The sequence below is a fragment of the Siniperca chuatsi genome, linkage group LG13 (assembly GCF_020085105.1).
Source record: "Siniperca chuatsi isolate FFG_IHB_CAS linkage group LG13, ASM2008510v1, whole genome shotgun sequence".
Classification (NCBI taxonomy): domain Eukaryota; kingdom Metazoa; phylum Chordata; class Actinopteri; order Centrarchiformes; family Sinipercidae; genus Siniperca; species Siniperca chuatsi.
Window position 1 is genome coordinate 11029818 of NC_058054.1, and position 26265 is coordinate 11056082.

Genomic DNA, 26265 nt, shown 5'->3' on the forward strand with positions numbered 1-26265 from the left:
CAGGATGAATGTAGCTAAAATGCCAGGTTTTCACTCGCTTTATTAACAGGCGTATGGCAGAGTCACTACATGTCTTAGATGTATTGTTATTTTTTTGAGGATAAGTTGGGTGGTGCATGTTCTGTTACAGTCCACATGTTTTAAACACACCACACATATCTGTACATTAATGGAGAGAGAACAGAGCCAGTGTTTATGAACTGCATCACAAATCCTTATCAGTGTACTATCATAATCTTCTAGTAACGTCTTATATAAATAATGTGGAGCTTGAATATAGCCAATAATATAATAGAAAGCAGCCTAAGCTCTGCTCCCCTCTCTGTTTGAGCACCTGTCTAAAGTCTGAGGTTCTGGGATGACTTGAAAGGTACTGACAAACAAAGAAGGCCATACAGGAAAATACAATTTTCCCAGTTAACTCATATAGGTTAAATAAATATAAACCTAAAGATAGACTTGTGATTAAAGCCCGTACAGACCTACAGTTCAACTACACAGGCGTTACTTTGGCTGATTAGACCTCCTCTCAGGTGTCTGTAGGTGTAGAGAGTCTGTGCTTGATTGACATCTCCCTGACTTTTCTGTTTTGTGCACCTGTTAGGGTAGTAGGACAAACACCTTCATGACTTTTATTAGCACATAAACTCTGGTGACATCATCTGGTTCCCAGCACAGCTCCTCATTATCTTCAGCCTGAGCAGAGATCTATTCAGCAAGAGTAATTGAACTGTGTGGGCGTGCAGGTCCTTTAAGCCTAATTTGCTGATCAAACTATTGGAGCAAATAACAATCATTATGTAAACGTGACATTGTATGTCATTGTCATTGTAGTCTATGGTGTTTACTTTTTAAATTTAATTATTAATAATATTTTAATTTATTGTGCCAGATTTCACTTATTAATATCCCTGGTAACATTTAGTATTACTTCCATGATGTTACCAACACTTTTGGTAACGTAGGTCTTTTTTTCACAGCAGACATTTTGACTTGTCATAGTAGGAGAAGCACAGGTGTTACTGATCACAATAACGATGTTGTATTCCAATGTCCCAGTAAGTCATGACAGTGACAGTGAACCAGCTTTCTTAACAAAACACATTTTTCAATATAACAAATATAATATATATATATATATATATATATATATATATATATATATATATATATCAAATATATAGGCACTACAAAAAAATTACAAACACTCGAGTCCTTTTCCTTGTCTGTAGAGAGTTCAAGTTAATTTTAAATCATGCTTTATGGAATAAACCCTGCGAGGAACCAGGCACAGCTGTGAAATTATTGGCTGACTTCAAGTTAACACCCTTGCAGGAGGGACTGGCTGGTAAAACTTGTTGATGAACTCCCGCTCTGTCTGTGCCTCTTGGACACTTTTTGGGTGACTTGTGGTGCCCTCGGGTGGTCTTCTAGGGGAAGTAAAGAATTGTCCTTTTATCCGTATAGATGCTGGATGGGTGCACATGGCCTGCCCCTGTGTATCACGGCTTTTTGGGTGATGTGAGGAGCGATCTGTCAAACTGAGGCTACTGGGCTTTGCTGTTGGGTGACATCCTTCCCAAGATTTATTTCTATCAATTCCACTGTTGCTCTTTCTACTGCCAAAACAAGAACAAACACTCTCAGAAGTACTCTTCCTTCTGTCACTATCTGTCTGCTGTCTTACTGACACTAAACTACCTCCACAGGTACTATTCTGTCGCTCATTTTGTGTCTTTGATTTCCTTTTCGTTGACACAGAATGGTCAGTACTATTGCTGCTATAACTGCCTGCATCACAGTGAGGGCTGAGCGCAGGGACGGGTGAGGGGATAGTATTGATGTTTCTTGACCTCCAGGCAGGGCTGCTTTTTTTCTCCATCTGTGGTGACAAATCACACTCTCTGCTCGGGCTCTGAATACTGTGATGGGATGATAGATGGGTTTCATGGATGGTTGAATTTCTTGGAGTTTTTATTTGAAAACCAGTACTAGAAGCCTGGGTCCTGCAGTTGAGACCAGCACTATCTTGCTCTGGAGAAAGACTGCAGTGGTCTGGGGTTTTAAGCATTATTTGGTCACTGCCAGGCCCTGGAAGTGAAGTGGTGAAATGGCTGTTCAGATGCCCAGAAGTGGTAATCCTGTTGCAGATGGGCGTTTGTGTTTTTCTAGGTCCAGAGGAGGCTGATGTGCTTCTGTGCTGTCCATGAGTCCTAGACAGTGAAGAACTATTAATTAGTTTAACTGATGCAGAGGTCTTGCTAGGAGGAGCACCGAGCGGTGGCCTGGGTTTAGTATGGCACCGAGGAGGAGGTGGATGTGGCCTTAGGACTGATGTAGTGCTGTACTGTAAAGCTTGCAGAGTCTCATCAGAAACACTTTGTCCTGCTGACAGTCTGGGGGAAAGCAAGCATAATGGGAATCAGATCGAGAAACATTTTCTTGCATGAAGACAATGAAATAAAAACTGAGTAAAAATAGTTTGTTTTATAAATCAATAGCAACATTGTGCGTACACTGAGAAAGCATGAATGGAATGAGAAGGCACGCATTTTGAGCAATTGTGAAGCAGCTACTGTAGGTATCATAGGTATATGTGTGATTTGTGTGATTCCCTTTGCTTCTCATACTGTACATCTCTTCTAATTCTAATGTGTGTTATGTGCAGTTTCTGGTACATTTTCTGGTATACCTGATCAGGCCTGATTGGGAAAACCTATATAGAGGTGGCAGGAACACTGGCTCTCTCTCTCCTCCTGGCCTCAGCAGCAGCCACCTAAGTTGCTTTCTTTTTAGTTATTTGTTTGTTTGGGGTGGTTTAGGTTAGAGGGAGCGCCCAGGTCCGACAGCCCATTGTGTGGTTGGCCTGAGTGGCTTCCCTTTCTTTTGTTAAGTCCTGTCATTCCCTTTTCATTTTATTTGTATTAATTTTTGTTTTTCTGCTACTCCTCGAGTCAACAGCCTTTCTGGAGGTCATAACAGCAAAACATACGAACCTGAAACTGTTTTTCAATTCCTTCAAAGGGAGAGGGGAGGAAGCTGACGGTGAAGCAGCAAACGAAGAGGGGTAGAGCTCCAAGTCCATTTGTATAGCTCCTCTAAGCTCTCTCAACTCTGCACATACACACATACAACATTATTGAGATTTGAAAAAAAGTCTAAAATACTGAAACCATCACTCTGAAGTATGATTGAAACACACTATAAGATACTTAAGAACAGAAAACCGTCAAAAGATAACAATCACCCAGTACATTGCTGTTTTACCCACACTGCTCTCTAATGTACTCAAATTAGTTTCACTGTCATTTGGCCCAGAGTAAATGGATTTGGCTGGAGTTCTCAATCTCTCCTTTTTCATTCATAATATTTCAGAATGAGTTCTACCAGCTAATGGAGGGTGAAAGTTATCAGCATTCCCATTTCATTTGTAAATGTATTCTCTGAGCTAAAGATTAAATGGGAGAGATAAAGAGGAGACCTCTCCTCACACACCGCGTGTTAAACAATAATGTGCCACCAGATGGCAGCAAACACCAAAATGTTGGTATGCGGACTCACCTGCAAGCGTAGGTTCTGATTTATCAAATTCACATTGACTCCAACACTTTTGTTTGATATTTCCCTGCGAGAAACACAAAACACAGAACAGAAAGAGTTTTTGAGTGTACATCCCAGTACTGTTAGTAACATAATACTATGGCAACAATGTGGAGACATTCAGCCTTGTGACAGTAGTGGAAGTGGAAAAATAGGAGGTAAATGTATTAAACATTTTCAAGAAAGCATGAGCCTTTGGAAATAGCAAAGGAACAAGGAAAATGGATAAAAATAACAGCGGGAGAAAGAGGAAAGGAATGTGTGTGTGTGTGTGTGTGACCACTAAATGATTGAGCAGCAGTGTTCCATTATAATTTGGCCTCAAATATCTATATACAGAGCAAATGAAAACCATAGTGCTGTGTGTGTGTGTGTGTGTGTGTGTGTGTGTGTGTGTGTGTGTGTGTGTGTGTGTGTGTGTGTGTGTCCATAGCTTGCAAAAGACCAAAGACCTGACTGAAAAGTGTGTCTTCATGTGTTTGTTATGAGTGACTGGCAGCCTCCTCTCCTCATTTCACAACAGCACAAACATTAATGGAGAGTCTTTATAGCAACCACAGACTATTTAGTCCCTTACACAAACAAACATACACACACACACACACACACACACACACACACACACACACACACACACACACACACACACATATACCCACAGGCCTGGAGACTGACAGTTAAAACATATATTTTTGGTCTTTTTTCCCAGTGGGATTCAAACCCAAACCTCCTAGCGACGTCTGTCAGAGCTGCAGACGGAGTATGTGTGGCGTCTCTGACAGTGAAGTGGCTGATATCCAAAACAACAAGCAAACACACACTCTGAAAATAGGCTTTGTGGTCCATGTGGGGTTTAAACCCATTACCATGGCGCTGACTTGCTGATATTTTAGGAAACCTTGTATGTTACTGTCATTATTATACATGAATCTCTACAAGCCAAATCCACCTCTGCACAGCCAACATACATAGCAGCTCCAGAACCAGAAACAGGAGAGCAAGGGTCATCCTTCCTGCTACAAAATCTAGCTGTTGATGGCTGCCATCTTTTCATCATCGTAGAAATGTTTCAGTCGTAGTCATCTGGACACTGTTTTCAGAATCAAGACGTTTCGGCTCCCATCCGGAAGTCAACACAATTGAGAATGACTTCCGGATGGGAGCCGAAACGTCTTGATTGTGAAAACAGTGTCCAGATGACTACGACTGAAACCTTTTCTACGATAGAACACTCCTGGACGAATGAGGGACTACACCGTCATCTTTTCATCATCTTAGGTGATGGTCCTGCTGTATACTGGGAACATGCTGGCCGAGCTTCAACGTCCTGATGGAAAACTTACCATAAGCTGGTTTCATCAGCTGGTCCTACAAGCTGCACCAGCATGACCAGAATACGACAGTAGAGTCAGCGTGTGCAGGTCATGCTCTGACTATTGATGCTGGTTTAATGGTGAACAGGTTTAAGTTATGTTGTAACCACATGTCCATCTTGTGTAACCTGCCAGTATTCTCAATTATCACGTTAACCAACATCAGGCCACCTCTGCCCAGTTTAGACCAGCAAAAGTGCACCAAAACCAGACCAATTCCTCACCCACAGCAAACATCACAGTGTGAGGAACATTTTCATGCTCCTGCACAGAGCACAGCTTATAATATTATTATCAACTGGGAGAAAAAGAAAAAACAGCACCAACCCATTATGACATAAAATAATCGATGCATGCATGTAAACTAGTCCCTGAATTACATCTGGATATTGGCAGAAAGCTTACTGGAGTAACTCACGTGGAAAACAGTGAATGGAGAAACTTCTGCACCACATTCAGTTACAGAGCATACATCCCAAACACATTAGATAACACTCGTCAGCAGAGATGAGTCTTCTGACCAAACACGATCACAACCTTGGAATTATACAGAACAACCAAAAGCAAAAACATCATCACCGAAAATGTCCAGGTTAGCAAAAATGACCTTAACATCGGGGGGAAGGTCAACATGTTGCCATGGATAGGAAACGATAGAGAGAGCTCAATGTGGCTATAGGATTAAATAAGTAAGTAAGCAGACATAAGAGCCATCACGGCTCTAACCCACCCAGCAGTGTCCACTACACTGGTTTAGAAAATATTCAGTTATTAACTGTTACAGTGAATTAATATGTAAAGCTGCTGTAACAGTGCAGCCTATCCTTTAGAGGCCAGGGTATTTGACAGTCAATTGACTGACTTTACATTCAACACATACTTTGAACAACTGAGACTTTGTACTGTATGTTGTTAAATGAGCCTCCCTCCTGCTATGAGAAAATGGGTCATTACAGTTGTGTTTAGGACCAATTTATGACTGGCTGCTACATGATGAATTAAAAAGGGAATCTGATCATACCATATCAAGCCTCTAAATGCAATCGTGCTCTAAAAAATGTGATCTGAGTTGGAAAGTTCAAATGTTTTCCTGCTCAGTATTGTCACCTTGGGTAAAATCCAATTCGGATCAGAATCCAAATTCCTTTTCTCCATCAAAGATTTATGTACTGAAGCAGTGTATTAGTGTCTGAAACTAAAAATAGTGTCTGTCTCGTTTGAAGCTTTGGTCAGTAGTTAGAAAAAGGTGAGAACTGCAAACCATAAGCTATAAGTTTCACTACCTCTTCTATAGTATATCCCTGTATGATTAACATATTTGTAGATTATAAGACTTGCTAAAGAGTTATGTTACAGTAAAAACAAAAAAATCACACAGAAGATCCTCAGGCCTGAGTACAGTGTCCTCCCTCCAAATGAGGCAGCGATGCCTTGCACCGCACAGCATCCACATCATCAGTAAGTAAAGGGAATGCACATTATGCTCATGCCATAATCGCACAGCACCACCTGAGCCACAGCTTCATCCCACCTGTTCACGCACCAGACAGCAACCCTTCGCTTGAGGAGGCAATTTCTTTACAGGGAAAGTGCCACATTTCTGCTTTACTGCAGGATCCTTTACAGTAAATGCCTCATGAGGACCAAGAAAACTCTCTCTACAATAAGCTTCACACCCTCAGTGTCTTTAAGACTGGAACAACACAGCCGTGGGTCAGGAAACTTTACTCTAATTATGTACCCTCCTCCCTTTCCCACACCCAGTTTTCACCTGTAGTGGTTTTCCACAGACAGTACCTGTGCCGTTTGGTTTATCTTTGCAATGGGATCTTCACGTCACTCCTAGTATTTTTCTTTTTACTTAACAGAACAACATTTGAATAAGTAGGTCTTCATGCAACAGGCATAATGATACGCTACGGTCACACACCATATTCACTTTTGTTTCTTAACAAACATCTGAAACACACAGACTTCAAAAGAATATTACTATCAGTTATTTTTTCCTCTATATACAGTTTTCCCATTTTTCAACTTGTCTTGTTTCCAGACAAACTGGCAATGCAACATTTCCAGGCAGACATGCACGCACGCACGCACACACACACACACACACACACACACACACACACACACACACACACACACACACACACACACACACACACACACACACACACACAGGCTACAGAGATAACGTCCACATCTGGTCTGCAGAAAAGTCCTACATCTGGTTTCTAACTAACTCACTCTCTGGTTCTCTCATAATGCCAGACAAGCATGACAGTGTAGCCAGACTATAAGCATGTGTTTCATTGTTAATGTGTGTGTGTACAGAGTGAGAACATTTTTGAAAAGTCAGGACATTTTGGCTGGTGCTCACAACTTCAAAGGGCTGTTTGAAGGTTAAGACTTGGTTTTAAGGGTTAGGTTAGAATTAGGTTAAGGTTAGGGTAAGGGGCTAGGGAATGCATTATGTCATCGGTACTCGCAAAGATTATAGTACAAGTATGTGTGTGCGTACCTGTCTCTGTATGTATGTAGTAAGTAATGTGAGTGACTGGAAGGAGATCGATCTCACTCAGCACTGCAAAGCTCTTGGCCAGACAGATGGGAAAAAACAAGCTTAGACTGAGCCCTCGCAGGTTTCCTGTGTGTGCGTGAGAGTTTGTGTGTGTATGTGTGCATGCGTTTGTGTGTGTAAATGGAAACCATGGCAGGGTTTCAGTGCCAATAGAGAGAGAATAGCAGGTCTGCCTGTGGGAGTCCAAACTTTTTTCAAAATTTAGAAAAAAAAGTTTAGTTTTGGGGGAAAAAAGAGTGACCCTGGTTGAAGAAGTCAGTTTATTTTTTTATAGAAATTAATCACCATTGTGTAGAATACATCACTTAAAAAGTTTAAGTGATGTATTGTGTGTATGTATTTTGATTGTGAAATCCCTTCACAGCTGCATCAATACAGCAAATCAATATTTTGGTTTCAGCCTGGTTTCCCATAAATAATTGTAGAATTTGGATCACTATTGCATTGGCAGCCAAAGACCAAAGAAGATTAAAGATTAATTTGGTTGTTGGCTGTTTTCCATCCTGTTCTTCTTACCTTTAAATGTTTTACCAGCCTGTTCAACACTTCACATTCCTCCATTAAGACAGACCTAGAGAGACATACAGAAAGACAGAGAGAAAGAAAGAAAACAGCCTTGATGTTTATCATCAGTAAAAACTATTGAGCCAAAAACTAAAATCTAGGTCAAAGTGGAAACTGTGCATTTGAAAATCACAACACGCACACACAGCCCGACACCTTAGTAAAAAAGCTGAAGCTGCTTTCATAATGGCTGTGGTTTGTTTTCTTTAGTGCAGTAAAAATGCATCTACATATTTTTTAATATTGAATATCTTAATTTTATGAGTATGATCAATTCAAACAGTAGCATGTGAAAGTGTTTTATGTTATAGGTTATAGGTTCGTGCAGTGGTTAAACCTGTGAGAAGCATACTCTATATAACACTGTATCATTTTCAAAATGTTGAAAAGGCACACAGTGGCAGATTGATAAGCAAACCCAATCACACAGCTGAGGCAGTGACAACAGAACAGACACACTTGGTGTCTGCTCTGAGTTTATCCTCTGCAGTTACAGTGTCCTATTTTTCTTCCCCCCCCCCCCCACACACACACACACTTCTCTGGTTACATAACCATAGTAGACTTTATTCACTTCTTTCAAATGAAAAAGAAACTTCTGCCGGCTCTGGGTTCCATTTTCTGACAATGGGGCCTTTTGTTCTGGTCGAGTCAGGAAATGGGAGAGAGACGGAGAGAAAGAGAGAGAGAGAAGGAGAGGTAGCCCCAGTGAGTGTGTTGCCCCGTGGGCCTCAAAGTGAGGGATGGAGGAAGGAAAGGATGGAGTGTGAAGGAGGCAGGGCGGCGACAGAAGCCACCGAGGAGAGTTGAGGGGAAATTAAGGGGGAAAAAAGGAGAGGGCTCCGAGGAACTCACTCACAGACTTATGAAGCACATATGAATTATGTAATTTTGCAACAAATGAATCTTTACAACAAAGAAAAAACACACATATGCAATATGCATGATGTATTGCTGCTAGTTAGCATTATAAATTTAAGAAGGACATATTAAAGACACCCTGGGGGGTCGGGACCACCCATTGGGCCCCAAGAAAAATCTGAGGGGTCACAGGGTGATTAAACAAATAGGAAAGAAATAATAGAATTCTCTTGCATTTTTGTGTGCATTTCTCTAATGAAAAACTGGACACTTAGACCTCATGAATGAAAAATCATGACTCATGTCACATAACCTGTGATTAGGTGTGATTAAGTAGACATTGCTTTGTTTTAAAGGGCCACAAGTAGAGCTAGACCGATACATCGGACAGGCCGATATACAGTATAACTTATTGGTAGCTGATTTCAGATATATAATTATGGGTGTATACAGAACTGACAAACTAGGTTTAAGGTAATTTCTATTACCTTAAGTTAGTCCACCAGAGAGCACTGACAAGTTGGTTTTTCAATTCTAAAATGTCCCGCTTAGTATGCATCTTGGTCACAGTTCCCTTAGATTTGTAGAATCTAAGGGAACCGTATCAAGATTGGAGTTTATGTTATGTGTTCATCCTTAACAAAATTACTATCAATCCATATATTGTTATCAAATTTTTTGAATTCCCAAATATCAATATCAGTATCGGCCTCAAAAATCCAGTATCGGTCGGGCTATAGTCACAAGCCAAAAAGTTTGGGAAACACTGCTCTGTGCGACTTACTTGAGGTGGTCCACCACTTGGTCAATGCCAGCAATATTCAGCTTGTTTCTCATTGCCTCAATCTCATCCTCAGCATTGGACTGGACTGAACAATGAGAGCCTGGTCTGAAGGAGAGGAGATGGGAAAAGTAAGAAAAGAGGATTAAAAATAAAAGAAAGATTAAAAGAGATTTTATGAATTATGAAAAGAACTGTATCATTTCAGTAAAATATTCCAGTTATGTTTTACCAGATACTCAGGTATATTCCTTCCTGAGGGCAGGGCTTATGTAACACAGAGTAGCTTAAATTTCTAGTTCCCGTCCCATTTCTTCACAATTAAGTATGACTTCCGGATGGGAGCCGAAACGTCTTGATTCTGAAAACAGTGTCCAGATGACTACGACTGAAACCCTTTCTACGATAGAACACTCCTGGACGAATGAGGGACTACACCGTCTTATGTTTTACCAGTGTTACTTACCTACTTCCATTATCAGTATCTCCATGGTTGGTACAGTTTCTGTAACAGCTGTCAAGGTGACCCAGGGCGTAGTCCACCGTCTCAGATTTGTACTGAAACAAGAGCTCCTCACCATCTCTATAGCAACAACAGCACAGACAAAGAAAGATTCTTTATACAAGTCAGTTTACTGTATCTGCAGCTCTTTCAGTGTTTATATGAATTAATTTTCAACTGTGCTGGAAGAGTATGCATAGACTGAGAGCAGCTGAAAGTGTTTGTGTCTTTAAACATAAACTTAAAACCTACCTCTTTAACTTGGCTTTTGATTCTAATGCTTTAAAGCCATCATTTTATTTCATTGTATTCTTGTTTTTAAATGTTTTTATTGCCTTTTATCTATTTTATTGGTTTCATTATGTCACTTTTATCATTTCTATTTTAGTTTCCAATTGTTTTACATTGGAGACTAAATGTAAAACATAGTATATAGTATAAACGTAAAAATACGTTTATATTGTCACCTGTAAAGCACTTTGAATTGCACTACTTGTATGAAAAGTTTGAATGAATTACTGATAGCCTGAACAGAATATGCAGGATGATCTGGTAGTGCTTTCGGTTCCATAAAGGTTATATATATATATATATATTTTTTTTTTTTTTTTTTTTTATCAGAACTGGGCTCATTTTACAATCTCTACACTGGTTATCTTAAAAAAACCCAACACAGTAGCAACATTACATTTTCTGAATGATCCCTGGGAGAAAAAGAAACAAGCAGATGGTGTAGACTGCTGTAGGCGGGGTGATGGCCTGGTGAGTTCTGCTTAATCTTATAGTCTCTATATGTGGGAAAATTTGTCTTTTCTATCGAGTCAGACAATGACATGGATGGGGTGTGTGTGTGAGTGTCTGTGTGTGTGTGTGGCTGGGTGGATGGCAAAGACATTAGGACCACACAGGAGGAGGCCAATACGATAAATCAGTTGACTTTTACAAGGTACACACCCAGCTACACACCCTCATTCAAATGGTTCAAGTCACAGCTATTTTTAGCTCCTGTTGATGTGGCTTCAAGCAAATCAGTTAGTTAGGTCTTTGCTACCGATATAGGAAAGTGTTCTTGGCTACCATGTTTGGTAAATTAGATTTACCCACATACACACACAAAAATAATTTCCGGCGGAGATTATGAGAGAAAGAGAAGGATGCTGGACTCCATCTTGATGCTTTGCCAATATTTTCTCAATTTCCATGCCAACAAAGCATATTAAATTGAACTAAATTGACAAACAGAGGGTTGTGGAGCATTTTTAAGTGGAAGTGTTATTACGGGGAAGTGTGTTCGGTTTACTCCTGAAATCCATTCAGCTGATATACACTCGGGACTTAGCCTAATTTAATGATCAAAGGCCTGAAACACACATACACACACGCACATACAGTACCATGCATCAAGGTCAACAAGTATACCGAAGCCAACTTCAAAGACAAAAGGCGATTTGTGCAAATAACAATGAGCTATATTTCTCCCTCTGAATGGGACTTTTTCTAATCCATTTACATCCCAGCCGAAGCACTTTACAAGAGTGACTTGTGATGTGCGAGCAAGTGAGGCTTCAGTTCGTGTCTTGCTCAGTGACACTTTAATAGGACACAGTGCTGTTATGGGCATCAGAACTCTGGCCTTTTGGATATTGGATTGTGAGCTTAAACAATCAGGCCGTGCCATCATCTTGACTTGAAAGAAACCCCTATAAGATTACTTCAAAATAAATCCCTGTCAACTGAGCTGTTATAACAAGCACCAGTGTTACATTATACATTTTATATTTCTTTAATGCATGAACTATCTTTTGCAGGGGACTACACTGCGGGAAGTCATAAATTTTCATGCCATGCTAGCAATGTGGCTCTAGGGATGGCAATGTTGGTCCACCACTTTTGTCCAAACTAAAATATCTCAACTAACTTTTCCTCAAGTACCATCATGAGGTTCACATTTGTGGTTTTGAGGGGAATTTTTGGATGGATTGCCAAAAAAGGTGGTGCAGGCATATATGTTTTCCCCAGGAGGAACTATAATAACTTTGATGATCTTCTGACTTTTCCTCTAGCGGCATCATCAGGTCAAAATTTCAGTTTGTCCGATACTTACCATACCATACATACCAAATACCTGCAAAACTAATGACATTCCCATCATCATTAGCATGCTGACATTAGTACTTAGCTCAAAATCTTAATAAGCTACACTTAACTTGACAGTTCATGCACTATTACTTTATACCGTGTTATTATCATCAATCGGTAAACCCACTTTGTACTTCACACTTATTTTAAACTTATACTTATACCCACTTGGTACTTAATTTATTTATTTGTATTATATTTTTTGCTTAGTACTTCTATTCCTGTGTGCACTGACGTGATAGTGAGCTGCTGTAACAAAAGAGTTTGCTCTCTGAGATCAATAAAGTATTTCTGATTCTGATTCTGAAAGCACCACTGTGCCTAACTCACAGAGCTGCTAAGCATGGATGGATGAATGGATCAAATGAGGCATCAACAAATGCAATAAATTAGTAATTTTGGTAAAAAGTCATGTAGAGAATAGGTCAACAAGGCACAAATCTGTTAGACCAGTGGTTCCAAACAGAGGACTGAGGATAATGGCATTTACAAAATAAGCGCACACATACACACACAAAAAAAAAGCCAAAAACCAGTAAAGAGTTGCCTGCAGCTTATAGTTTAACGATGTAACGGACACAGTAAACAAGAAAAGCATAATAAAAACCATGTCAACAAATTGACAGGCAATAAATGGTTTGCCACAAAAACGGAGAACAATCCATCTTATGTTGGGTTTTGCCTAAAAGGCCTCAGCAAAAGAGAAGTGACATGGGGCAACATTCCTGGCAGCAGCGAGTTAGTTGCTGGGATAGTTACTAGCTCATATGTACTCAGACTCTCACACACTTACACACTTGCACATCTGCACAAACACATTTTGATACATAAATTAGGCTGTTAAACTGTCATGTAATGCAGTATTACTAACCAATATTATCCTGCCAACACTTTTTATGACATTCTTCAGATTATTTTAATACATGTCATTAAATAGCCAATTGCTACAAACTCATCTCTGACCTGAGATGTAAGATTAGCCTTATAAATTAAAACCTAAACGGCAATTAGAAAGTTTTATTACCTCTTCTTGGGATTATAACTCTCTGATAACTGTGCTTCATAAAAAAACAGATACAGAGTACCAAGCGTCATTGCATTCTCCTTGTAAGCACTTCACTGACAAACAACTAAACAAGGTCAGTTTTACTTTTTGTACACAAACTCTTAACAATTTTAAGATGAGTATTTAGCTGCCCACTTAAGGTAAAACACATATTTTTAATCCAACAAAGCTAGCAGTGACTGGGCCTTTAAAATCTAGGCTAGTGTTTGTTGGCATTTGGTGTGGAATGCATGGAAGTCTCCCTCCTATAATTGTCCCATTGTTCCACAATTCCCAAACCAGTTTGCAACATCGCTACGCCAAAAACCTTTGTTCCTCTGCTTTCCATCCCATTTGTGACTGACATGGGAACACAATATAGCATTTTATGGCACTCTTTGTTAGGGGGAAAATGACGCAGGGAGTGTGAGAGCAGGTTCTTACCCTACTTGTCCATACCATCTCGTGGCTTGTGGAAAAAAAAGTGTTGTGCTCAATATAAAGTTTTTTAAGGAGTGTAATCTGGAGTGGGGTAAAATGGGATAGACAGAGTAAACTAAAGTTGCTTGGTGTACTTCTGAGATGGCTACCACAGTAGTAAAACTACATTCCTTGTCAATAATCAGTGGTCGATTGTAGTGTTTGTATATTTTTTTCTGAGTTTGCAAAATTACTTTTCACCATGTTAACTAATTTAACCCCACATTGTCCTACCAACAGCTTCACACACAATACATCAGATATAAGATTTTATTGATTTTATTTTTAGTTCATATATTTCCATTAGACAGTAAATAACCGAAAAGACATCATTTGTGTTGCGTTTCTTCTAATTTATAACAAAATCATATTACTATCATACTGGCATTACTAGTTCAGTGTCTTTAATGGTTCCCTCATGTTGTACAAGTAGGCATAAATTAAACCCATTATGTTTTTGGCCAATCGGTCCAAAGGTAACACCCCCCCCCCCACAACCTTTCAATAATTCACTAATAATGTACAGTAGAGTGAATTTATCTTTGTGAGATCTTGCACCTACCTTCCCCCCCTGCTGGCTCTCTCTCTGAGAGTCTGCAGTAATATCTTGACCTCGGCTCTCACCAGCTCTTTGACTGCAGGGGGGTCAGCTAGAGGGGAGCCCTGCTGACGTGGGAGCGGGGTGCCTGCCCTGCTGCTATGGTTTCCTTGCTGGCTCTCCTGCCAGATCTTGTGCCACATCTCCGCCTGTAAATATTATTATTATGGTTAGTGAAGACAACCAGTTAGAGAGTTATACATGTATATACAATATTGTATCGTAGTATCATAGTAACAGGATATTTACAAGACGTCCAGGTGACACATTCACAGCTGACAGCTTATGATCCTCCACCAAACGGTAAATGAAAATATTTTCTAAACGCAATATGATTTAGTGAACCACTCTTTTAAAGCAGAGTGGACAGTCCACTTGCAATATGCTGCAAGCAGTGATCCAGACATGGATGGATGATAGCAGGATTATGTTAGTGAGTGAGAACATGACTGTAGTCTGTGAAAAAGCAATTATACTGTGAGTGTACCGGTGCATAGTGCAGGTAGGTCCAGGATTCCTCTTTAATGTGGCACCTAAGTTGAACACTACACTGTACTCACAGAATTAAGAGGCATTGTTGACAAAAGTACCCACTGTAAAGGTATCCTGGCCTGAAGACATAGAGCTCAATATATTCTGCTTATATTTTTCCAAACAAAAAAGAAAAGTGCAAATTTATATGTGTCTATTTAAACTATTAAAAATTGTGAAAATATATGAGATGAAAATATCAATGATACAAAAATCGGAGTGAAAATATTAAGCATACCACCGAGCAGTGCAAACGCTAACGCTAAACTGCTTTTGTTCTCCGTTTACTTTATATTTTTACCCAATATTTTCAGGGCTGGCCGTGGCACAAGAAGACCTTGTTTACTGTAAACTGCTGTAAGCATTGAACATTGTCTTCTTGGAACAGGAAGCAATACAACTTTTGGATACACAGGGACATAAAATCTAGGTGAAACTTTCTTTCAAACAATATATTTTTGATGAATATCTGTAAATCTGAAAACAGTGAGCTTTACATAAGTCTCATTCACGGGGGTTTCATGTAGTTCCATATCTTTGTTTACCCATATGTTGCTTTCACTATGTCACACCATGTTAATATGCTTTCACACTATATTGTGTCTGCAACTGAAGAACACATCACTACATGTAGCACAGACTGAACATAATGAATTTTAGGTTGGCCATGTCATTAGACAAACAGTTAGTATTTGTAATTTTGCTAAGATTATCGCTGCAGATCAAGGATTTGTAAAAAGAAAAAAAAGTGAAAAAGGTCGGTATTCATGCGTGACTTCCTCTTTGAGCCGGTAGAATGGCTGAGCGCCCAGAACCTTAGGGGTACTTTTACACTCAGCAGCTTGTTTTCTGTATCTGTACACAAACCTGTGCTGAAAAATCACCATAATTTAACCATAATGTAACAGCCAAAGGAAAATGTGGGTTTAAAAAAAGATGAGAGAAATTGTGTGAATGCTTGTGTGCATATGTGTTTCAGTGAAGTCTAGATACCATTAACACCTCCACACCTGTTGCCTGCCAATCATTTCTGTCATGTTGCAGTCAAAGACTTAACTTCAAAGGAATACACTAGAGGATACTAAAACACACCACTTCTGGTCTTTGCATGTGTGTCGATGTGTGTGTGCACGTCCACTCACATACCAGCATTCACACAGTATGTTGCACACACACACATACACAGAGGAAGCCAGTGTGAGTGAAAAGGGTTTTGTGTGTATGTCTGTCTTTGGGTGTTAAGGTGTTTATGTTACAGGATTCGTGGCTCACTGGCTAACAAAAACCTACTAGCAGCTATTAAGATGAATTAGTTAAATTGGAATTTAGAATACATTTAACTTAAAGGCTCATTTTCATTCAGAGTAGAGAGAAAGAGTGATAGTGTAGAGGAAGGTACAGAGAGATTGGCCTTGTAGGGAGACTTGAAAAGAGAGGCTAATGTTCCCTCCGATCTAACCGCCGAGACAATGGAGACCTGGAGGGAGGAGTGGCGGTATTAAGGAATGGAGGAGTTGCCTGCAGATCAACTATAACTTTTCACAGTGGCTCACTGAGGGGTGGAATTCATTACATGGCTGCAAGAGAAACAGACAGGGACAGAGGAGAGAAATACATGGAGATAGGCAGACATGGACAAGAAAAAAAAAAGGAAAAGAAGTGATCGACCCTGCAGTAAATGTAATAACTGAGGAAACCTGCATGCACTAATCTGAGAGTTGAATAAGGTGCTCTGTGCTTTGTTTTTTTTCTTAAAGATCTCAGCCTAAGTCTTTCTTTCCGTCTGAGGGCTTTACACCCAGCCACTGCATACACCGAACTGTAGGTGAAAAAATACCAGAGCAATACTGAAAGTCACACACACATCTCTTTTCTCTACACAGACACATACTCAGTCAAGTCAAAGAATATGTGTCGCTAAGGGTCTTATCAACAGTTGAGGATTAGCCTCTTTAACCCTGTTATACCGACCCCCTGACTCACTAAGCATACTGGGCCTCTTTCTGTGTGTGTGTGTGTGTGTGTGTGTGTGTGTGTGTGTGTGTGTGTGTGTGTGTGTGTGCAGATCGGAGTGTGTCTGTATATGAGTTGAATGACTCTGCATCACTCTGGTTTTATTTTAGGTTTAATGTTCTTTGTATGGTGCTTTAAATCCAGTTTTTGTAATGTAAAAATAAATTTAATTTGACTATTCAATTGTGAATCGAATATGTCTGAGTGCATGAGGGTGTGTGCATGCCTGTGTGTGAGCTTGCTTACAAGTAAAAAGTGTTCTGTATCTGTCACAGCAATAATAAGTGGTCAGCGTCTACATGGCACGGCTTGAGAGCTGAGACAGACTATGTCCATGTGTTGTTCTGCAAACAGCGACTGGCCTGTTGGCTCACTGCAGGCTGATAACATGCACAGATGGAGAGGTTTCAATAGTTAACAAGAACACACGACAGAGGAAAAAGAGAGAAGATGGCAGAAGGTATGAGAGTTGAAAAGCAAAGAATATGATACCGTATGAGAAAGAAACCAGCTAATGCAGAGATTTTTATATCCTACAGAAACTTGCTGATAAGAGGAATTCTTTATGTCTGTGTGAAATCTACAGACTTATTTTGATAGTCGTTTAGTCATTGAAGTTATTGTTATTTGCTTTTCTCCGTTTTAGTTACTATGACTTAAATATCTTTAGGTTTTGGTTTGTTGTTTGGACAAAACAAGACATTCAATGACGTGACTTTGGGCTCATGGAACTTGAGATGGGCATTTTTCACTATTTTTTGACATTTTCTAGATGAAACGATTAATCGATTAATTGAGATTTTATTTTGAATGAATCAACAGTGACAATAATTATGAGTTGCAGCACTACATTCACTTTAACACAGTCGGGATAGGCTCCATGTCAGTATCATATCAAACTATGCATGTTACAGTAATCACTGAATGCCTGTTTTGTTGTTTTTTTTAAAATATGATTATATTTCTTAATTCTTCTTCGACTTTTATCCATGATTTGAGACCACACTTAAAGAGTCACTATACTCAAAAAACGTTTCTCGTCGAATAAAATTTAACACTTTAACACTCCACCTTAGCTAGGGATGTTTCTCATCGACCCTGCAAGTCTTTCTTGGGTGAGGTCATTTTGCCAGAGCTGAGTGCTTTCCATGCAAGGGGCTTTGGGGCCGAGAGCTGGCGTTGAGTAAATATTGATGTCTGTCTGGCTCACATTTGGATTTCACTGCAGCGCCGTGCCAGTTAACCCACATGTCACTTTTATTAGGGAGTCTGGGAATTGTAATTTATGGGTGTATGCAGCCAAAATAACCTACGTACACAACCTAATACCACAGTTCATAAATTGTTTGGCCAGGAATGCTTAGCTGAGCAACTTTTTGATTCACCCTGAAACCAAGCTCAAAAGGAAATTCTTGTAGATGGTGTGGTGGTATTCTTGTGGGATCCTACCAGAAACAGACGTGCTGTTTGAATTCTTTGAACGAATAAAACAGTAAGTGTGAAAAAACATGAATGATCAAACAAGCTTTACTGGCTGAATCTGAAGGGAAATGTTCCAATTAAAAAGCCAAGTATGCTGCAATATTTTGACAGATGGAATAAGAAATATTGGAGTCATTAAAACCCTCTTACCTCAGAGTGCACCTCTGTGTACATGTCAACCAGGGAGTGGCCCAGTGCTGTACGGATCTTTGGCAGCTCTGACCCAGGAACATGTTCAGCGATCAGGCTCCACAGAGACTGGCTAGGGCACCAGAGCTGGTTTCTGTCTGGAGACTGCATATGAATGGCAATCTAGGGGTGAAGGAATGGAAAGAAACTGCAGAAACATAACAATATACACCATAATTGGGAGTATTAATTGGCAGTATGACAGTTCACCAGTGGTGGATTGTAATTAAGTACATTTACTCAAGTACTTTACTGAAGTACATTTTTAAAGAACTTGTGTGTTCTTTTGAGTATTTTTTTTAATGTTAAGTTACTTTATACTTATACGTTTCAGAGGGAAATATTGTACTTTTTACTCCACTACATCTACGTATTTGACAGCTTGAGTTACCTGTTACCCTGGAGTTACTTCCTATAAAATGTTAGAATATTAGTGAAAAATGCCTGTAATAATTTCCCACAGCCCTAGGTGATGTATTTAGACTGCTTGTTTTATTCGATTAACAGTCTGAAACCAAACCCTCACATTTGAGAATCTGGATTCAGCAAATTTTGGACATTTTTATAATAACTAAAATGATCAATTATCAAAATAGTTGCTTAATTTTCTGTTAATGACCAATTGTTGCAGCTCTATTCAAAACAGCTCCCCCATGACCAGCTAAAACAGTAAAAATAAAATTACACATTAATACATCAGTAAAATTAATCCAATATTAATATGAGTACTTTTCTTTTTGATACTTAAAGTACATTTAGTTAACAATACTTCCATACTATGAATGCAGGACTTTTATTTGTAATGGAGTATTTTTATACTGGTGTAAAGCTAGCAATCAAACTTGTTTTGACTCGCAAGACCTTCTCCCAGAGAAGTGTCCGAAAAACAGTGACTCTACGTGTAATTATAGCACCACTAACGTTAGCTAGCTACCTGAACACCTGTGGAATGTAAATCCAACATTTCTCAAAAGCGAAGTGTTTACAAATCATATTTCAAACACTGACAAAACGATAAAACTGCTTGTGTTAAAACACAGCAAAAATTCATAAAATTGCGTTTACCGTGTTGTTACAGAGAAACAAACGCTCACCTTAATTGGTTCCTTGTATCGAGCAAGGCTATGGTATCCAGGACAAACATTCCAGTTGCTAAGGGGAGATATCGCGAGATCGGTCAGAACTGTCAACGGTAGGTGTCTCTAGAAATCTAAATATAGACCTTATATCTTATTGATACGGTTCACGTTGGTATTTTATTCAAATAAAGTAGCAAAATGCAAATGCAAGATGACGCAATGTAACAAATTAGGCTAAATAAATACCTATTCTATGCTCTGTGGACTTGAGTAATTACAATGAACACATGAGATCACCTGTGCTCTCGTTAAAGTCCGGACTAATATAGCCCTACTTCAAGATGTTAAATTGGGGGAGGGACAGGCTTCAGCTGAGACTGGCGTGTGAACTCTCTGAGAGGCAGTGAATATAACTTTCCCTCTTTATGCCCCCAACCTCCACCCCCTTCCGGGCTCTTTGCAGGAGTGTGCAGCCCCAGTAGATCGCTGTGGAAGGAGGTCCGAGGTAACGCCAAGGATTTTTGCGTTCAGTAACAATGTAACAAACATTTTTGGAAACTTGGGAAACCTGTCTACCAAATACCAGCTGGACTGTTTAAATTCACTGAAGTGCTTCTTAACTTTCTGTTTTGGACAAGGTGAATCAAGTAAATCATCATGGTTTTCAGTGAGCGCCTTTCCTTGGAGCGCAGAATACGCACGGCGGTTTTGGCACTACTGCTTTGCGCACAGGCCGGTTTTGGCTTCTCAGTCGCCGGGCAGCATGAAAGCACCTGCGAGGCTAACGGCAGCACATACTTCGTGGGGGAATGGTATTTTCTGGACTCTGATCACTGCACCCAGTGTGAATGCACCGCCGAGGGCTCCGCATGTTCCCGCACTGAGTGCACCTCTCTCCCGGCTGCATGCATCCATGTCAGCCACTACCCCACCGACTGCTGTCCCAGGTGCGAGAAGATCGGGTGTGAGTATCGCGGCGTGGTGTATGAATTGGGGCAGAACTTCCAGGTAAGTCTGAATGCGATGATGACACATGGTAACCTGCAAAGATAGGGATGGCCAGTGGTGGCTTCTAGTATGGATAGGGACTGCATGACCCTATATATTCTTGTTATTATAGGGCCTTAAATGCCTGAGATTCTTAGGCTAATATATATATATATATATATATATATATATATATATATATATATATATATATATATATATATATATATATATATATATATATATATCTTGGTGGTCATGTCCCAAGAAAAAAGGGAGTCCAACTGTTTTTTTTCTGACTTTTCTCTAGTTTTTGCTATTTACATGTGAAATACTGAATAGTTTTTACCTCCTGCTGACAACTCATGTCCACACTAAAGCCATAACCTGTGATTAGGGGGTCATACATAGACAATGTTTCATTTTAAGGGGTCACAAGTACAACTACTGATACAGAATATAGTTTAGTTTTGTACAGAAATACAGAAGAAGGTTGTAGGCCCCTCTGTTTTTGAAAAAGGACCCACACATTGCCACTAAGTCCAAAATTGTCTGTCTGCACTATCTCAAAATGAAATACTGCAGCATTTGTGAAGGCTCTAATGTCAATCATATTTTTTTTTTTTTTTTTTACAAATGGTTTAAATGTCACTGCAAAGCTTTAAACTAAAGTATATTTGTATAGACTGTATGTGCGGTTCAGGACTAACGTCCAACAGAAATGCTAAAGGAATACCACAAATTATTAAAAAGAAGGACATGGACACTATAACCACGTTGATACCTCAGAGACACATGACTTAATATCAGGATTTTTCTGCAGAAAGGTGAGCGTTAGATAATATGCAATAGACCCAGATTGTAAATCTTCCACAACTATGAACCAATGAATTACAGTATGGTATGTTGGTATGTAACTTGAGTATACAGCAGGGAATTGGAGGTAAATGGCGCCCTCTTTTGAGATGGCATGAGGAGGGCTTGGGTTTTTTATTTTTTTACTATACAAAATTCAAGTACAAACCTTTATGGAATATTTCATTGGTGTTGAAGACAAAAACAACACAAAACAAAAAGACATAAATAAAGAAATAAAGCGTGAGGGTCTTATTCAAGCAGCATAAACCAGCCCAATAAAGAAAAAAGTGACAGGGCGTTTCTGTACAGACACACTGGATGAAAATATGTTATGTATATATAATATATATATATATATATATATATATATATATATATATATATATATATATATATTCCAATTACATTTTTCATGTAAGAAGTGATTGGATGGATAGATGTCATTCAAAATTTTAAATGTCACTTCTTTCTTCCTCTTTGGCTTTAGGTAGGATTGGATAGGACAAATATTATTTCCTTATTTTTCTTGCCTCCTTGTAGCACATAGTGTATTTTCTTTTCAGCTGTTTAGGGTAGTATTGTGTTGATAAAACATTTCTAATTAACTTATTAGTGAACTGCTTGCTACTCAAGTTGATACCTTCAATACAGAGTGGCCTCATTTCTGATACAATGTTAGAGTACACCAAAAGCTGTTGTTTTGAGGGGAATTGAAATGGCCTTTATCACTTTATTGTATTCTCCAATTCGGCAGTGAAGATTACATTTATCACAAAAGTGTCCATAGTTTAAAAAGTTGCCAAACTCATCCATCAAATAGGTTACAGCCCATATTCCTTTTTCCATGGAACTACCTAAAACCAATGATTGGGCTTGGTGAGAGGTGCTGGTTAGAAATATGATCCACGTTGAGGCTCATGCCGTTTGTGTATATGTGTGTGCTGTTTCTCAGCCATCAGAATGTGAGCAGTGCACTTGTGACAGTGATGGCATCGCCCGCTGTCTAGTTGCAGATTGTGCCCCTCCACCATGTGTCAACCCTGTCTACCAGCCTGGGAAATGCTGCCCTGAATGCAAGGAGGGTAAGTCGAAAATAGCACAAAAAAAAAAAAACGTAGAAAGTTAAAAACACAGAAGGCCAAACAGACGTATCTTCTCTTCGCTGTCAAATGTAGTTGCATAATGCAATGTAATGCATTTGATCATTGCATGCAAGGCTGAGTGTGTACGCACAATGCTGTCCACTTGACTCAGCTGCAGTTACACTTACCTCTCTTGCTCATCTCCCTCCAGGTCCTAACTGCTACGTTGATGCGTCACGCAGCCAGGTGATTCCTGCAGGAGCGCCCATCTGGGTCGATTCATGCACCAAGTGTCGCTGTCACGATGGCCAGGATGCCGGCTACTGGGAGGGAAACCGTCTCGCCACCTGTTCCCGCCTCAAAAACTGTACGCCTGAACAACCGTCCACCCAGAAAAACTGATTCACTCTATCAGCAGAGAACCAGCTGTTAAAATATACAATCCCTGATGACATATCATCTATACACCTTCCATCTCTAAGAACATGCTGAATCCTCCTGGGCAGCTGAAAATGTCAGTGGTACAGCCAGACATAAAGGATAATCTGCAACTTCAAAAATTCAAGTTTTCGGGAACAAAACTGAACAAGAACCAAAATGCCAGGACATCAGAACAGATCAGCTGCCATTCAACAAGGACCTCTTATCCAAAATTTCTGCAATACTGATGAAACCCACTGAATTTGTCACTTTAGTGGACAAGGCTGGCCCATTATCAGGCCTTAGCTGCATATTACAAACATGTCAAAATTCAAGGCTGATTTACAGACCGGTCAGAGCTCCAGCTTCACTGCATGTCAGTGGGTTTTGTCAGTTTGATTAACTGCAAATTTGTTAAGAAATTTGTAAAACTAAAGTACAATACCAACAAAGGCAGGTCCTGCATTATTATCCAACTTTGTGGTCCTGTCATATAGACAGGCTCTGAGTCAATATCTAGATGTAAGACCTTTATTATTTTAGTTTATATTGTGCTTCCATGGTGCATATTCCTAAATAAAGTTGTGTTTGATCAAATTACCACAAACTAACTAAGGCACAGAAACCTTATGGTCAAAACAATGAAAATATTAAGGAAAACAGGATTAAAACTCTCTATTTAATAATATGGACTGCATCGATGTAAAAATAAGATGTTTGATTTACAGGGTCTCAAACACCCTCAACCCTTGTGCCCAACATCTGTACTTCTACAGAAAAATCCATAATTAAACAAATCTGACACAAACTAGAAAAAACTAACTTGACCCTTGAAAGGTGACCGCACTCCAGACATTTACCCTTTTATATTTTATCTGCCTGTCCACAGTTTCTTCAAAAAGTTAGACAAGAAAATTATGTTTTAACAGAGAGAGACTAGTAAGCTTTTATAGAAGCTACCCAGGATTTTCTTTCATTTCCAGACACCTGCTTTGGGAAACAACTAGCAACATAACAAAGCCAATGAGAATTTTGGATGATGAGAAATTGTAATTGACCTGTCACGGGTTGATGCAGCTCCCTAATGTATGCACAGCTGTGATGCAATTTAGACTAGGAAATGGCTTAGCAAAGCAATTAACAATATGTAACTGTTCTATAAATTCTACAGTTCAATTTCCATGCTAATTGAAAAATAATGTACAAGACTGTGGCCTAAAATATGACTCTACAGTAGTTGTAGACATGGGTGATATCTGAAAACAAGGTTTCATTTAATGGAACGTTATTGGTGCATGTACACTGTAGAGCAGGAAAAACAATCTGTAATTTACTGCTTTATTACTTGTTCACAAGAAAGAATGTGTAGCCTTTCATAGAATCAGCCTTCCTTGTTATTTCCACTGTTATCAAAGTGTACAGATTTCGTTTACCTTCTTCAGAGTTGTCTTCAGTGTTTGATGAAATCTAGCAAGTGTATTGTCATTTTATATAGGTTCATATGCAGCAGATCTTCCTACAGTTATTTGTTATTATCTACCACTTTAATCATGAGGGACCTTTTGAATGAAAACCAAAAATAATCTTGTTATATGTTTATGTGCAGTTCTGGAGCCTATAATGGCATTTACTTTACTGTATATGACTCCCAAGCTGCTGCTGCATGAAGTACATAATTTCACTGCATTAATTCTCCCTGAAAAGCTTCTTTATGTAAGGTCTGGGATTAAGTTTAAACACCATTATGAACACCATTTTAATCTTATTTCATCAGGAGACTTTATGAATGAATACACTCTCACTGTATTTACAACATTTTCTTGAGGGGAGTGGTATTCAAACCAAATAGTGTACGAATGAGACTAAATAAGATCTGAAAGCTGTTCTTTCATAACTATCATCTTAATTCCTGAATAACAGGAAAGAAACAAGGTTAAAAGAACTGTTCGACATTTTGTGAAACACGCTTATTTGCTTTCTTGCCGGGAGTTAGATGAGAAGATCGATACCACTTGCATGTATGGTTGGTAAATATGAAGCTACAGCCAGCAGCCAGTTAGCATAGCTTAGCATAAAGACTGGAAAAGGCTAGCCTGGCTCTGTCCAAAGGTAACAAAATCCACTATCAAGCTTCTTTAAAACTCAATAATAAACTTTTTAGATCTTGTTTGTTTAATCTGTATAAAAACAAAATGTAAAGATGACAATGTGCTGTTTTACGGGGCTTTCTATCCCACATTTTTTGGCCAAGACCAGCTGCTTCCTGGAATCTCCACTGGCTTTTACACGTTGGTTTATATACAGATTAAACAAACAAGATATAACGTAGCATAAAGTGAGTTTCAGAGGTGCTGGTAGGCAGATTTTGTTACTTTTGGACAGAGCCAGGCTAGCTGTTTCCCCATTTCCAGCCTTTATGCTAAGCTAAGTCAGCCAGCTGCTGGCTGTAGCCGTATATTTAATGTAAAGACATGAAAGTGGTGTCAATCTTCTCATCTAAAAAGCCAAAAATATCAAACTCTTCCTTTAAGTGTAGTTTCAATTTACTGCCTAAAATAAAAGGGAACTGATATGAGTCACAGCCACAAATCATGTAGTGTGTCATGCTGGTAATCAGCAACAAAAACATCATCTAAAAACACGTTAACACAAATTAAAACACGTTCGTGTACGTTAAAAAATGTCTGACTTTGTGTTTCCTCTTGAGTTGCGTCTTTTTACTTTATTTGAACAGTTTGCTATTTTGTGAACCGTTTGTTAAAGAGAGATAGCTTTACTTTGTAGCGTTAAAGATATGTTTATACTATAAGAGAAAAAGAAAGACAGTCAAGTCAAGCCGGATGAAATCCACAAGGTGGTATAGCATTTTAGTCCACCAACTCACCGGGACCACACAGAAACAACAGTAACAGTTATGTGGGTTGTCATGGCAACAGGAAAGCCAAAAAACGCAGATATTACATTAAAAAGCTCTGGGATTACCTCAGTCTGCAGGTAATAACTAATTTCTTATGAAGTTTCCAAAAGAGTTTGACTGTCTTCTTCAGTAACCTGAGAAAAAAAATAACAATCACACGTACATACACATACAGTAAAC

The 26265-nt window shown here is 39.2% G+C and overlaps 2 protein-coding genes across 3 annotated transcripts; one reads left to right on the plus strand and one right to left on the minus strand.

The window, feature by feature from the left end:
* Positions 1 to 22: 22 nt before the first annotated feature.
* ccdc24 (coiled-coil domain containing 24) lies at positions 23 to 20106 on the minus strand. 2 transcript variants are annotated; one of them, XM_044218873.1, is made up of 9 exons: positions 19837 to 20106; positions 18704 to 18865; positions 14492 to 14676; positions 10230 to 10346; positions 9767 to 9871; positions 8074 to 8128; positions 3562 to 3625; positions 2997 to 3114; positions 23 to 2396 (listed from the first exon to the last, which is right to left on the minus strand). In XM_044218873.1, the coding sequence occupies exons 2-9, from the start codon at positions 18851 to 18853 to the stop codon at positions 1316 to 1318; spliced, it is 1875 nt and encodes a 624-aa protein (XP_044074808.1). In that variant the 5' UTR covers positions 18854 to 18865; positions 19837 to 20106; the 3' UTR covers positions 23 to 1315. The 2 variants fall into 2 exon arrangements, with proteins under 2 accessions (XP_044074808.1, XP_044074807.1); XM_044218872.1 differs by lacking the exon at positions 19837 to 20106 and adding an exon at positions 19677 to 19812.
* Positions 20107 to 20276: 170 nt separating this feature from the next.
* Positions 20277 to 25849, plus strand: zgc:113531 (uncharacterized protein LOC541359 homolog). Its single transcript, XM_044218875.1, has 3 exons — positions 20277 to 20829; positions 22619 to 22748; positions 22960 to 25849. The coding sequence occupies exons 1-3, from the start codon at positions 20479 to 20481 to the stop codon at positions 23148 to 23150; spliced, it is 672 nt and encodes a 223-aa protein (XP_044074810.1). The 5' UTR covers positions 20277 to 20478; the 3' UTR covers positions 23151 to 25849.
* The last annotated feature ends 416 nt before the right edge of the window (positions 25850 to 26265 follow it).